Source organism: Saimiri boliviensis, chromosome 18 (assembly GCF_048565385.1).
Source record: "Saimiri boliviensis isolate mSaiBol1 chromosome 18, mSaiBol1.pri, whole genome shotgun sequence".
NCBI classification, from domain to species: Eukaryota; Metazoa; Chordata; class Mammalia; order Primates; family Cebidae; genus Saimiri; species Saimiri boliviensis.
The window spans coordinates 27,257,376-27,272,991 of NC_133466.1; the positions used below are offsets into that span (position 1 = coordinate 27,257,376).

At 35.4% G+C, this 15,616-nt stretch overlaps 1 protein-coding gene across 3 annotated transcripts in view; it reads left to right on the forward strand.

Moving 5' to 3' along the window:
• SAMSN1 (SAM domain, SH3 domain and nuclear localization signals 1) overlaps positions 1–15,616 on the forward strand; it is a 330,513-nt gene that overhangs the window by 309,820 nt on the left and 5,077 nt on the right. For all 3 annotated transcript variants that reach the window (XM_074389483.1, XM_010344881.3, XM_010344882.3), the window contains 2 exons: positions 2,834–3,040; positions 4,908–5,058. In XM_074389483.1, coding sequence (XP_074245584.1) covers positions 2,834–3,040; positions 4,908–5,058 — 358 coding nt within the window. The remainder of the gene's footprint in view (positions 1–2,833; positions 3,041–4,907; positions 5,059–15,616) is intronic.

The following is a 15,616-nucleotide window of genomic DNA, read 5'->3' on the forward strand; positions in this document are numbered from 1 at the left end:
TCATTCTTCTGTCTGCCCACGTTGGAGCTGCAATCCAGTCCTGCTTCTTGTCTGCTGTGATGCCCCAGAAAAGTCTAGTACCTTTTAAGTTGATTGTTATGAGTAACCAGAGACCTTTCTCCCATTGGTATTTCCTCCTGAATTCCCTTTTCTTACTCTTTTCCTCTGTATTCATTTTCTAATGTTGTGTAACACATTGCCCCAATCTCAGAGGCATCAAACAACACAAATGTGTTTCTCAGTTTCTGTAGGTCATAATTGTGCACATGGCTCAACTGAGTTCTAAGCAGGCTGTGATCTCACCTGAGGCTCAGGGTTCTCTTCTGAGTTCACTGGCTATTGGCAGAATTCAGTTCTTTGTGGTCATAGGACTGAGGACACCATTTTCTTGCTGGATATCAACTGGAGGCCATTCTCAGCCCCTAGATTCCACCAGCCAGGGCCTTTTCTACAATCTGGCAGTTTGCTTTTTCAGGGTGATCAGGAAAAAGCTCACTCAGGCTTTAATATTCTTTCTTTTTAAGTGATCCTTCCTGATTTGTCAGACCCACCAAGATAATCTTCCTTTCAATTAACTCAATATAAAATAATTTAGTACAATAATTGGATCTGCAAAGTCCCTCCTACCATGTAAGGGTAACATAATCATGATTATGAAACCCATGTAAGCAGTATTCATAGTCCTGCTTACACTCAAGGGGACTAGTTGATTACAATAGCACAAAGAGAAGATGGCTTTGTGCTAAAATAATTCATAGATGTTAAATTAATTCTGTCTAGTATCAGTGCTAAAAGTCAAAGGACATATAGTATCAATTTTCTATATTGTTAACACTTAACCAATGTTAACTAATAATTATGATATATTATGGAGTATTTATATTATTATTTAACAGTTAAGGTTTTGATCACTTCCATACTATCGAATTTGAGTAAGCGCAACTGGAGAATAAAACATGTACTGTTCCCCATAGTAAGCTCCTTAGTCATGTATATGGAATGATCTGATTTCTAAGTTCAAGTCTTGGGGAAACAATATCATAATCTAGTAACCATTGTGGAATAGAGAAATAGAAGGAAATAAACACAGCACAGTTTGACTCAGGATAGCCTTTCAACTTCCCTACAATACCATGCCAGGATACCACCACTGCTGCTGCTGCCTGAGGTGAGTTTTTGTGAAGCTCTTATAGGACACAATAAGAATTCCCCAATTACCCGTGAAGATTGAAATACTATTATTTCTGTCAAGGGTTTTATCCAAAATAAAACTGAGTCTTTGCTTGATGAACTGTGGGCTTTCCTGGAATGTGCAGGTATATATGTTTAAAGAATAATTTGCAAATTTACAAGTCTCAAGTATAATAGGAAGGATGCAGTAAAGGGTTTCCATGCCTAGAAACTTTCTAGAGCTTTGGGAGAACTTCCCAGTCTCCCTAGCTGATGCCATCCAGCCTATGATTTTATTCCCTTTCCTTAAAGGCAGAAAGACCTAGCTTAACGTATCACAAGACTAGACAGACAGATGATCACAAAGTAGAAAGACCAGATAGTTCAGTCACAGTGAATTATACCATTACAAGTAAAATCTGTTTTTTATATGGAAAAACGCACATTCCTAGAGCAGCAGGAAAAATATTTTTAGTAGCAGACTTGATGCTTATTTTGTTTGAGGGTAGACACTTAAAATGGGCAAAAATATTAGAATCTGTAAAGTCCTCTCTGGGACAGAAACTTTTGTCTCAAAGGATCAACTATGACTCTTAAACCTAGGCATCATATTTGCATAGAAATAAATATTCTTTACAAAGAAATATCCCCATGAAGTTTTCTACTGTTGCCAATAACTGGCAGCTTATAGTTAATTATCATCTTAGATATGAGTAAAGAAAAAGACCAACTGGTTTGTCCATACCAATGTGATTCATTCATACTTCAATTTAAACTTTGCTGTGAGCTCAATCTAAATGTTACCTCCTCTTAATAAAAGGAGGGCATGAATATCTTAAAAAGAATTATTTAGCATAATTTAACCTTAGTGTACACATACTTTTATATGACTTTGGTACAATTTCTTTATTTTAGATAAATGAAATACTGGAGATGGGTTTATCTTATACTGTAGATAAATTTTTCATGTGCACTGGAAACACCTAGAATAACAGACTTCTTCTTCATCTCCGTCCCCAGCTGGGGAGTACTTCCAGGAATGATGACTTGAGCTTTGTTACAGATACATTGCTTTGAAAGTACAAATAATAAGGGCATCATTTTTTAGTTTAGATAACTTAGACTTGAGTCCTGGTTCTGTCATTAACTTCCTTCAAGCTCTTGGGAAGTCATTTAATATCTCTGTTTCATTTTCTGTAATATTTAAATTAATAATGATACCTCCCTTATGTATCTAAGAGTTGTGCTATGAGCAAAAATAACTTAGAGTAGGCAAAAGTGTTTTGTAAATTACACTATGTTCTACAGTTACAAGTTGACAAATTGATATGATAACAGAGGCATAAACATGTCATCAAACTATGTGAGGGCTTTTTGTCAAGAATGTTTAAATTTTCTTCCTATACCTAGTAAATAACTTCTTTGCCTCAAGCAATTCTCCTGCCTTGGCCTCCCAAAGTTCTGGGATTATAAGCATAACCCACCATATCATCAGCCTGAACTTTTGAGAGAAGTGGATGTTTAGATTGATTTCTATTATATCTGAACCCCTTTAGCATAATGTCCTCATTATTGTAGTTTTCTATGATTTCATTCTTTCTATCAATTTTTATAGCATCATAGTTCTCTGAAACCTAATCTTTATGGATTTCTTTGTCCTTAGAAAGGAGACATCATAGACATTATCTGCAAAACACCAATGGGGATGTGGACGGGAATGTTGAACAATAAAGTGGGAAACTTCAAATTCATTTATGTGGATGTCATCTCAGAAGAGGAAGCAGCCCCCAAGAAAATAAAGGCAAACCGAAGGAGTAACAGTGAAAAATCCAAAACTCTGCAGGAGTTCCTAGAGAGGATTCATCTTCAGGTGAGCAAATCTCTGATCTGTTTGCTTTTGGTGGCATGTAAATGGAAAAATTGAGGAGCGTGGATCAGTATTTGTGTTGTGCTGTTTAAAAATACAAGTCTTACAAGCAAAGGAAAACCTATTTTCCTAGAAGAGCTCTTATTTCTCCTTTATTAATTTTATTATGCAAGGACAAGTCTTGGTATAATATCCCTTGAACTAAACCTTAATAGTATTTAGCAGTGACAATAGAGATTAATGTTAAGAAAGGGCAGTGAAAAATAAAAATACCTTAGAAGAACAAAAGGCCCTAAGGAAATCTCTAAATTAGAATGATAGAATATAAGGAATAACATAAGTCTAAAAAAGTGAAAGGAAAAATAAAAAGAGAATTGTATTTTTTACAAAGCAGAGATTAAAATCAAGTTGAGAGAAGATAACTGAATATAATCATTTTAAAAGTAATTTGAAGGAAATAGTGATCATCAAGCCCCATAATGGTTGTGTTAAGTGTGTTGTCTGTATCTATAACCCAATTATTATTTTCTTTTTATACTAGCAAAATTCTTTTGAAATGTTTACCTTGTTAAATGGCATGTACAGAAAATATACCTAGTATCAATCAATTTACAGTTTTTTAATCTATTTCTAAAATCAACTGAGCAGTACTTTGATAGTTTTCAAAATTCGTCAAGGCAATAGTCAATTACATTTTCTTAATTGTTTTTTTTTTCTGAATTATCTAGTTATGTTTCTGTCTACAAACACAGCATCTAAGCTTTCCTGTATTGCTGTTGGTACACCCCAAATGAGAGATTCCTTGGAGAATGTACAAGTTGGCATCTTGCCTCTGCCTCTTGGTTGTTCTGTGACCAGTGAGAAAACCAAGGGCTAAGAGACTGAAATGACTTGCCCAAGAAGAGTTAAATGGTTCTATGTCACAACAGGAATTTTTTTTTCTCTATTCTAATTCAGTGCCAAGAATATACTTTTTTAAAAAAAATTGTCACTCCTCTTGTTTTCCTTCCTTTTATTTTTTTGTTGAAAAGGACTGCTCATAAGTTCTTCCTGATTACTTTAAACTTTTGGACTTCCTCTTATTCTATTTTAGAATGAAAATAAGGGTATTGAAATTAGATGAAGTAAACTGGGAGAAAACTTTGAGGAAGTTGAAAAAGCACTTCACTTAATATTTGAAATCAGAAACCTCTGAATTTTAAACTAATACATGTTGATGCAAATGATGGACAAAATATACATTCTGAGAAAACAATTCTTTCACCCAACTATGGTGCTTCTATGCTTAATAAAAGCTTTCAATTAAATAGGAAGTCTAGAATTCCTTTGGTTTATATAATGCCTTTCAACCAAAATGCTACAACAAAATTTTAACGTAGAATTCCATCTGTTTCAAACTCATTTTTTAACCTACCCCAAGAAGGTTTTGAGAGTAGAAGTTTTTGCAATCATGCAAACAAGAAGAGATATAGATTCTGAAATATTACTGTAGCATGCTACTCTGCTAAAGGCATTTCATTGATAGCCTTAAAGTAACGCTAGTTCCATCAATTTAGTTGGTTGAGAAGTGAAAAAAAAATGCCAAATGGATGCATGATCCAACTATTTAATTTATCCATTATTTCAAATTGGATATTTAAGGTAATGATTTCTTCTTTACACTTGGCCATACAAAAGGTGAGAATTAAACAACATAATCATTTAAGAGCCGTGGAGTTCATATGTCAAAAACTAATACAAATGAAGTTAAGCAAAAGTTTTATTGGTACCTTTGGTTTCCATATGCATCTCTACACTTTCTTTAAAGAGAACTAAAAATAAAATATTTGAATCTGACTAATTTGCATTATTTGTATTTTTTGTCCCGCAGGAATATACCTCAACACTTTTGCTCAATGGTTATGAGACTTTAGAAGATTTAAAGGATATAAAAGAGAGTCATCTCATTGAATTAAATATTGAAAACCCAGAAGACAGAAGGAGGTTACTATCAGCTGCTGAAAACCTCCTTGACGAAGAAAGTAAGTGGGCTTACCTATTCTTCTCCCCAGCTGATAATTACAGTTAAATATAAACAGCATAATCAGTAAAAACAAGCCGCAGTTTTATTACTGAGGTCATAAAAGCATGCTTTCCCATAAAATAAGTATTTTCACATAAATTTGAAAACGATAACTCTGGTCAAGTATGTAATTAGAAAGAAATGTATTTCCTTATCAGACTCAAGAAATGAAGGGACTTTTTTGGGTGCCTCATTTCCATTCTGCAAAGCTATTAATTTACGTGCAAGTGGATGTTGGCATTCCCAAAGACCGAGGGGGTTAAGAGACAAATGTTTAGTAAGAGCATAAGCCATTAGTGAGAAATGTCACACATGGCTTCTGTAGAACAACACAGAATGTGGCTTTAACATAATAAGCCTTCATGCCACACAGGAAAATTCATTCATTATTATATAGTCACATATTGTACCTGTTTATAGTACTCTTTCAAAATGTTATAATAGCTTGAAAAAATATTCAGCACTTTTAGTATCTGAGATGGTTCTCTATATTCGTAAGTATATACTGAAGATGAAATAATACATGCAGATTCACAGAAAACTGGCTACCCCAATCAGGCTTGTAAAGATACGATAAAGTTTATTTTTTATAATTACCCATCCAGGCCGCATTCCCTGCTAAGTCTAGTCAGGTCCTCAAACACTGAGCTTAGGGTGTTCCAAACTCTGTAAGGAGTATTTTGTGAGCAACCAAATGGGGAAAGTCTAATTTTGAAGATGAAAAGGAACTTAGATAATCAAATCCAGACTTCTCTATCAAAAATACTACTAATAATAATTAGTGGTAGTATTATTAGTTTTTGAGATGGTGGCTTGATTCGTTGTTCAGGCTGGAGGGCAATGGCACAATCTTGGCTCACTGCAACGTCCATCTCCTGGGTTCAAGCGATTCTCATGCCTCAGCCTCTGAGTAGCTGGGATTATAGGCATGCCACCATGCCCAGCTATTTTTTGTATTTTTAGCAGAGATGGAGTTTTACCATGTTGACCAGGCTGGTCTCGAACTTTTGACCTCAAGTGATCTGCCCACCTAGGCCTCCCAAAGTGCTGGGATTACAATCATGAACCTGGCCGTAAAAATACTAATAATTATTAACTACATTTTTAAAACATATGTGCTCTGAGCAAGACTTTGGGCCAGGGTCCTTCCTTATTATTCACTTGAGTACTCACCCCAGATCTTTGAGTTAGACAGTACTGCCCTCATTTTTATGATGAGAAATTGAGACAATAAGTAACTTGTCTAACAACACTCCCATAGTGAAGTGTAGAGTTCGGATTTTCACCCAATGTTTGTGCTGCTGTGTTATATTTTTAACACCACAAGTAACACCAGATGGAGAGTGAGGAGAGAAGAAAGCTTTATTTAGGGGCCAGTCTTCCTGATTGTCCATTTGTGGGCTATTCTATAGTGTTTCTCATAAGTCTCATAAAATTAAGGCAGAGCACATGTTTCCTATACACTGGCTTTTATCTAGTGAAAAGTAGTTTATTTTGTAAGAAGTTATTCCTTACTTTATTCTTATCATCATTTTCCAAGAGCTTTCACAGGCATAACTAATTTGACATCAGCAGAACTGATTTCATCATGAGGCCTAGGTTTTTATATGCTTTCTTGGAAGTTACGGAGCTGGGAAACAGAAAAGAGGGGAGATGTGGTCACAGAGGCAAAGTCTGAACTTTAGAAAGTAGCCAATTTAATCAGTAATACAAACCAAGACAAAATTGATCAGTGTAAACAGATATGGGAAGCTCTTTCAGGTAAAGGAGTCAGTTTTCTTCGTATCTTGTCATTTCAAGAGATGGCTCCTCACTGAATAATGTTTGGCTTAGAAATAGATTCTACAGACTTTTATTACCGACAATGACCAGTGTTATTGTCAGTACTGTCCAAAATAATTTGACCATGAAAGCAGGGAGGAAAAGAGTATTTTTTGAACACTTGTAAATAATTGCTTTTCTTCCATAATAGCACACATTTAGGTATTTTGCCCAATTTACAGATGAGGAAAAAATTTGGAGATGAATTTTGAAGAAGTCAAACAGCAAAATGAGTGTAGAGATGTAGTTTTAATCAAAGGGTGTCTGCTATAAAACTCCTCCACATGTGCAAACTGGTCAATAGGAAAGCAATGAATATTTGAAAATTGAAGTTTTCAGCTCCTTCACCAATTTTCTCAAGTGATTTAGTTCAGTTTTCTGTATTAGAAAGTGAAAGGTAAGAGGCTACCACAACTGCCTGTCAACAGGGTTTGTGGAGAGAAGGGTCTGGGAACCTGGGAAAGCAGTACTCTCAGCAATGCACAGTGTCCAGTAGGGACCCACAGAGGAAAGATGGCTTCACTGCAAAAGGCTTGCATCCCCTTAATTCTTTTCATTCCACCTCACTCATAATCTGTCTATTTTCAATGCTAAACAAAAGAATAATTATTCATAGATGACAACATTATTTATAGAGCCGGTATGATTAAAAAGAAAAAACACCTGATGCAAAATTCTTCCTTGCAAGATGGGAAGATGAAAATCCAAGTAGCTAAGTGGCTTTCTCAAGCTCCCATATCTATAACTCAGTCTCCTACATCAATTAGAAACATGTTCTGCTATATCCTGGTCTCTGAAAACAAAACATCATGTCTCCAAAGCATTAAATGGTTTTTGATATTTGATATACAAAAGGACAATTCCCAGACATTATTCCCCTGTATAAAACTTTAGAAAATGATACTCGAAGGTCACTAGAAGTTGATCACTTAATGATAGCCAGTAAGGTACAAACATACACAGAGCCAAATTCTGGAAGATGAAAAATGGGAAAAAAATACAGATTCTACCAGTGCTTCTTGTCAATACATTACCCTGAGATTTTTCTTATTTTAATCTTATGGTCTAAAGTCGCATTAGAATATACATGTCAAAAAGATGCATATTGCATGTTAGGCTATTCTGACTGAAAGCTATTTATCTTATATAAAACTGCTTTGCTCAAGAAATAAAGAAGAATGACTTCCATTTTTTGATAAGATAGTGAGTTCTGATGATTTGGCACCATGCTGGCTGCATGCTTATTTTTATCTATTTTCTACTCTGTGAATCATATCTCCTACAACCATGCTAAAGATTAAATGCACAACCTTCATGTATCTTGAATGATAAAGACCTTGAATATATGGCTATGTAAAACTGAGACATTTAAAAACAAATGCTTGTTATAGGTTAAAAATAGTTAGCTTCTTTTTAAGAATCGGGCATGCAAATTTTCTAGGATATTATGTATGCATCTTATTTTGATCATTGTATAATGTCAGTTTGAGGAATGGCAATAAATTCCTAGTTTGATGTCTCATTGTTAGATTGAGAACTTAAAAAGGTTTGCTTTGCTAATCATTCAATATAAAAGTTGAGGAAAATGGGCATATGTCTTGGGGATAAGGGCTAAAATTTTGAGATAATGTAGGAAAGACAAGTCCTATGTGAGACTTGAATATATCTAGAAGGACCAAGAGAATGGGGTACAAAACATGAAAAAAAACCAGACTTCTAAGATTTAAAGCCAAAAAAAAAAAAACTTTCCTTTTCTCTTCTTAGCCCAAGATAAATAGCATTGTACCCACTTTGACCTTGCAACTGTAAACTGGATTATACTTTTTTTAAATTATTATATTTTAAGTTCTGGGATACATGTGCAGAACGTGCAGGTTTCTTACATAGGTATACACATGCCATGGTGGGTCGATGCACCCATCAACCCTTCATCTACATTAGGTATTTCTTCTAATGCTATCCCTTCCCATCCGCCCCCCCACCCCTGATAGGCCCTAGTGTGTGATGTTCTCCTCCCTGCGTCCATGTGTTCTCATTGTTCAACTCCCACTTATGAGTAAGAACATGCAGTGTTTGGTTTTCTGTTCCTGTGTTAGTTTGCTGAGTATGATGGTTTCCAGCTTCATCCATGTCCCTGCAAAGGACATGAACTTATTCTTTTTTATGGCTGCATAGTATTCCATGGTGTATATGTGCCACATTTTCTTTATTCAGTCTATATTGATGGACATTTGGGTTGATTCCAAGTCTTTGCTATTGTATACAGTGTTGCAATAAACATATGTGTGTGCATGTGTCTTTGTAATAGAATAATTTATAATCCTTTGGGTATATACCCAGTAATGAGACTGCTGAGTCAAATGGCATTTCTGATTCCAGATCCTTAAGGAATTGCCACACTGTCTCCAGCAATGGTTGAACTAATTTACACTCCCACTGACAGTGTAAAAGTGTTCCTATTTCTCCACATCCTCTCCAACATCTGTTCTCTCCTGACTTTTTAATGATCGCCATTCTAACTGGTGTGAGATGGTATCTAGGTCACTGCCTCGCAGGAAGCAAAGGTGCTTCTCCAACAAGCTAATAAAAGGGCTGGCATGTGGTGTTAGTGCTGGTCACAGGATTACCTCTAGAGGAAGACAACCACAATGGGGTTCTGCAATCCCAGCAAGACCAGCATAGATATTTGGAGTTTGTCCTGTGCTGCATTAGTACTGAGAGGAATTAGGTCATCAGTTCCCTTCACTGGGAATCTAGGTGAGGTTATAGGGAGAAGAAAAATTGGGGTGAGATGCAGCTCTTGAAGGAATGAGAGAGCAGGATCTGTTTATTTTGTACACTTTAGGGTTTTTCTGTTTATCATATGAATTTAAAATTTTGTTTACTTTGGGAGTAAATACTCCCAAATAAAAAAGAAAGAGAACAGAGAGAGATAGAGACTCTGTGTGTGTGTGTGTGTGTGTGTGTGTGTGTGTGTGTTGTTCCATAAACTCAATCTTCTAGTCCCCTTTGCCTTACTCTGAGGTGCCTCTTTAGAATAATAAGATAGTTTACTGTTGTGTATAGTAAACATTTTCTCATTATTCTACACTTGCTCCTCATTTTCCACATTTAGAAGCACTTAGCTGTGTCTTATAATTGGGTCTATGAAAATATGTACTATTGTCCTTGGGGAAAATGGGTGATGGAAATACCTTGTTTTCTCTAGAGTACAGGGATAATTAAATTTAAAATTGAAAAAAAAAAATAACAGAATAAGCAAACTTTACAGAATCTGTATACAATGCATTTGAGGTACCTGCAAACTCTGGTTCCAGTGCCAAATGAGGAGGAAGGGGAAGGGGTGGGTTGTGTGCCAGAATGTTGATACCAGCTGTGGTCACAGCAGCCCCTCGTTGCTCAACCATCCCCAGTTGTGCCTTCCTGTCTGCCTGCCTGCCTGCCCAAATTGATGCAGGGCAAATGGCAGGCCACAGCCAGGAGCCTGGAACACAAGCTGTCAGCAGGGGAGATTTGTAGTTATGCCAAGCAGCAGTCCAGCAGTTGGCCTAAGAGTGTGCCAGCATAGCCTGGTGCCCTAGCCCCTGACATGTGTACCTGGAGTTTCCAACCCACTTGCCATATGATTTGCATCTAGATTCAAGAAATATACAGATTTAAAGAAAAGCTATGCTAGCTGTCCACACAGACAAAGTAGAGAAAGCATGCAGGCATTTTACTTTATGTATTTATCAATATGTATTTAATATCTATAGTCATAGTTGTTTGCCCTCATATAATTTAATTTCTTCAGATTTCTTTTTAACTTTACCTCCAAACTTTTATCTATGATGGATACCCTATTCTATATCATACAATAAACAATAAAATAAAGTATAAGGATTTTTACTTTTTTACCAGAAAATTTCCAATGAAAAGTGTTCACAGATTTTTCACTTTAGTCACATAAGAACCTCTCTGATGCCCTACATATAGTGCACTCCTCTCTAATGCTTGTACATAGAGAGCACTTCTGTACCTGTGTTTATATTACATTGTGATTTTGTATTACACATAGCTTTGTAATTATTGCCCTGGCCAAACAGGACCGAATCTTCTATTACCATTTGCTTTCCGAAAGCCCCTAGAGTCCTGTGCTTTGCATTAGTGGATGGCTACCAATTGCATGTAAAATAAGTAAATCATAAATGAGTAGGTCAAAAGATCCCCAAATAGTAAGCAAGTCTTCTATCATTATTATAAAAATGAAGTTGCCTGAAATCCCACCTCACACATTAAAGTATTTGTAATAAGAAGATCGGTATTGGTGCATCTTGTCAAGATTTAGCTTATGAATATGCTAACCGTGCATGTGTGCAAGAATGTAAATAAGCACATTTTTGGAGGGCAATAACATAAAACACTTATTATGTTTAAAATATGCACACTTTTATATCCAGAAGTTCCAGTTCTAAGTATTTGTCCTAAGTTCAAGATACAAATGCATAAAAATACTAGCTAAAAGTCTAGTCATTTTAGATAATAACTAAAAACAATAGGGACATCCAACAGTAATTAACCTGTTAAACGAATTAAGATATACCCAAACAATAAAGCAGTTTTGAAGGTGTCATGTTAAGAAAATGATATAGCATGCTGTTTACTGATACAAAAGTTTTTCCAAAACATGTTAAATGTGAAAGCAAATATCAGATCAGTAATATGCAGAGTAATCCTATAATTATAGATGTAATGAAATTAGACTAGTTTGTACCATATACAGGGAAGGCAAAATTTTGTCTCTACCCTCTTAGGCTTTTTAAAATAGCTAATCCTGAAAATTAAATTGACATAAGGCAGATCAACAGGAGAAAATCACAGAAATTTATTTAACACAAATTTCATGTGGCAAGGGAGCCCTCACAGGAAATGAAGACCCAAAGATGCAGTTAGAGTTGAACACTTGTATACTGAATTAGACAAAGAATAATAAATTGTAAAAATGTGACAAGTCACAGAAGCTTGAAATAGGGTAGCTAATTAGGTGAAGTGGTTAGATAGACAAGGGTTTGTCTAACATGGCTTGTTTGTACAGATTCCCCTAAGCCTCAACTTTCTGTCCTTGATGATAGGAATGATACTTTCCTTCTGGTAAAAGGAAGATAGCTTTCACATAGAAATTTCATCTGCTTTTAAGAAACAGAAGGAAAGTCAGGCTGGGCGTGGTGGCTTATGCCTATAATCTCAGCACTCTGGGAGGCTGAGGCAGGAGGACTGCTTGAGCCCAGTAGTTTAAGACCAGCCTGGGCAACCTAGTCAGACCCTATTATTCTCCCTCTTAAAAAAAAAAAAAAGGAAAGCCACAGTGATATTCTTGCACCTGCTGTTTTCAACAGCCTTGAACTCAAAATAGTCAATATGCCAGAGCAGAATATTTTGGGGTAATGTGTTCTTAATTCCTTCATCAAGTAAATGGGTTTAATTAACCTGTAAGAAATATGAAATTGATTTTCCAAGGCCCGTAATTAAATAATGTATGACAGTTTTAAATGTTATTTGGTTATTACCAAAATAGTCAGTCCAATATGACAACTTTAACTGAGGATAAATATTTCCTGGGACCAAAGCCCTCCATAGGGGTGTATGGTTGGGAGAGTAGCAGTCTTATGACATTGCCTGGGTAGGTGCTGAGTTATCGTGATCTGAAGTGAGTATGCCTCTGCCCCTGCTGAAGTGCCTAGCACAGTGGAAGTGGAGATTGCCCTGGCTGAAAGTGAAAAGATCTACTTCCAGGTACACGTCTCACTAGAAGCTAGGCTTCCAAAGAGAGAGATGCAAAAGGAGAAGTAATTTTAACTCCATATCCTCTCATAGCCTCAAGGAGACAGAAGCAATGGGTTATTTTCCTATGAATGGAATCCTATTTTTCATTTGTTGTTGTGTTTCCAAAAGGTTAGTATTCAAGTGAAATGAACACCAAACATTCACTGTTATTTAGGAGAATTAAAGTGTTAAACTAACTTAAGAATGTGCTTTAGATGAAATTAAAAGTAACTGAGAACCGTGACATGTTGTCCACTAAATTTTCCTTCATGGTTAACCCTGCCTCTGGACAAATAAATATACCCACAGTTACCTGGACAGTGGCTGGGTTTTTATATGAGTGACTCCAATGAGGTTAAAACATGTGGTTGATACACATCCTAAGATGTGTATCCCTGGGTTTTCCCTTTTTGGAGACAGCCATAGGATGTAGAAAAAGAGGAGGATGATTGATGGAGCTGAAAGGTATTTTTATTTAATTTTAACAAAATTCCTTTTTTGATCTTTAGTTTTTATTTTCTTTACTTAATCTAAACAGCATTGTGTTTATTAAAAAATTATTTATTGAGGAATTCCTTTAGCCAGGAATTTTCCTATGCCTTCCAGGCTGCATTATTCTATAGTACTTGGTCCAAAGAAAGAGAGGCTTCAAACCTAAGGCAAGTGAGATGATAAAGGGAGACGATAAAATCTGAAAGGTTTGGGCAAAGAAATCTGGAAAAGTCAAGCAAAATTTTGTTTTTTTTTTTTTTTTTTTTTTGAATCTTTAACTTTTTAATACGTGAAAGTGGGGCAGATTTCTCCCTTAGCATAGGAGAATTTTTTCCCAGAATAAGGACCTAGTTTTATTTCCTTAAAACTATCTTCACTTTTAGTATAATTGAGATTGCCTTTCTTAATTAATTAAATGTCACAACTCCAATATAATTATTTTGTGAATAATTATATTAGCTGTCTTCTGTTTTAATCACCATGACACCCTTTTTTTTATTCAACATTGATCAGTATCTTAAAATGTTGTTCCATGGGCTTTATACAATTCCATAACAATTTTGGTAGGAAATACATGATTTTAATATGCAAATGAGCTCTTCATAAAATATTTCCTAAATAATTTTTAAATATTATTTTATTTTTATTACATAGACTACAGGATTATACTGTTTTCTGGAGTTACTATTATGCCTGCTGGCAGCTGGCATCAATAAGAAAGCCCCTTTTTCAAATTATTTAATCATTCTTCAATGTACTCTGATACGGATATGCATGGCTTTTAAGATCTTTACAAACCATATTGGAAATTTATACTATTTTAAGTTTTTTGTTAAAAATAATGTGGATGACTTGAGAAACAGAGGGGAAATTAACAAATTTGAACACTTTCATTTGTAAATTATATGCATATTGTGTATGTTTTTATATAACTTTAATAATAGAATACATAAATTATGTATACTTTTTTTAAACCTAGCATATTATCAGAAACGTTTTAGTATAAAAAGATGCACTGAAATATCCTATGGGAAGTCTGTAATTTTGTACGCAAACCTGTTTCTTATTCCAATGTGTTACTTGCCTGGTTAGCCCAGATGATTGAACCATGGGAGAAAACTGATGACTGTTATGGTTTCAATTTCCGGGTAGCCAGTTACCTTTACTCTCTTTCATGGCCACATGAAGGGACTAAATGACTTAGAAAGAAAATGTGGATGCATTAGTGTGAATTCATCTCCTCTGCAGGAAAAAACACCCAGAGCACAAGACCTAGGTGTGCGCCAATCCCTGTCATTAGTGTCAGGATGAAAAGAACCAAGACAAGGAAAATCTTGATCTTCCACATACAAAAAGTGAATGTGATACAGCTTTCATCTCTGTAATATAACATAATGACCTGCCTTTTTATAGTTAACAGTTTAGGGGTTCCAGCTGATCACCTGCCTGAAATTATTGCAAGCCTGGTGGGAAGCATTTGAGGAGGCATAGCCATGGTTTCGTTTCACTAGGAAATCATTTAGCAAATTACTGCTGTTCTGTAAATTACTGTACTGCATAACTTTCATACTGAGAAACTATTTTCTTTTTCCATAAAAATTGCAGATGAAAGGTTTCTGCAATAAATGACCTGTATTTAAAACAAAACCATTCCTAGAATTTAGAGAATGTGATATAGCATTCCTCATGTGGAAATAAAAACAAATACATTTTTATTGCTAATATTACACAATGACATATTCTCTGGTAAAGACAGTTTTTAATTTATTTACGTTGTTACCCATTGAGATGAATGCACAGAGGCTTCTGAGAGGGAAATAACAAGCTAAATACTTATTTTTTTTTTTAAGGAAAAGAACTAAATTTGGAAATTATAGTTCTTAATGCCTCTGTTTCATACCCTGAAGAGAGCCCCACAATTGGTAATCAATCTAAATGGAACAAAGTATTGGGAACAAACAGTTTTTCTTATGCCAGGTCTTGTTTAGGATATCAGTGTGAGAGGAAGTAGATCAGTTCTTTTAATTATGCATTGAGGTAACATTGGCCCAAACAGAATCTGGGGAAATGGGGCCTTATCCCCACAATCATTATGACTAAGAGGGTCACACTCCAAATAGGATGATCATTGCTGATGTGGCAGAATGCTTACAAAAGGACTAATTCCTCTGGCCTTTTCTAGAAACACTTGCTTAATGGAACTCAGAGCTGGCTCATTTCATTTCAGCGGCAATAAGAAAAGCAGAGGCAGGAGAAAACAAATCTTTAGAGAATAAGGTCCCATTTTCATGCTGCCTTTTCATAAAAAACAGGCTTAGAAACAACAGTGAATGACTGATACTCAGAAGACTAGTGAATAGTAAGTAAATCCCCCAAACTTAAAGATTGTTATGAATAATGAA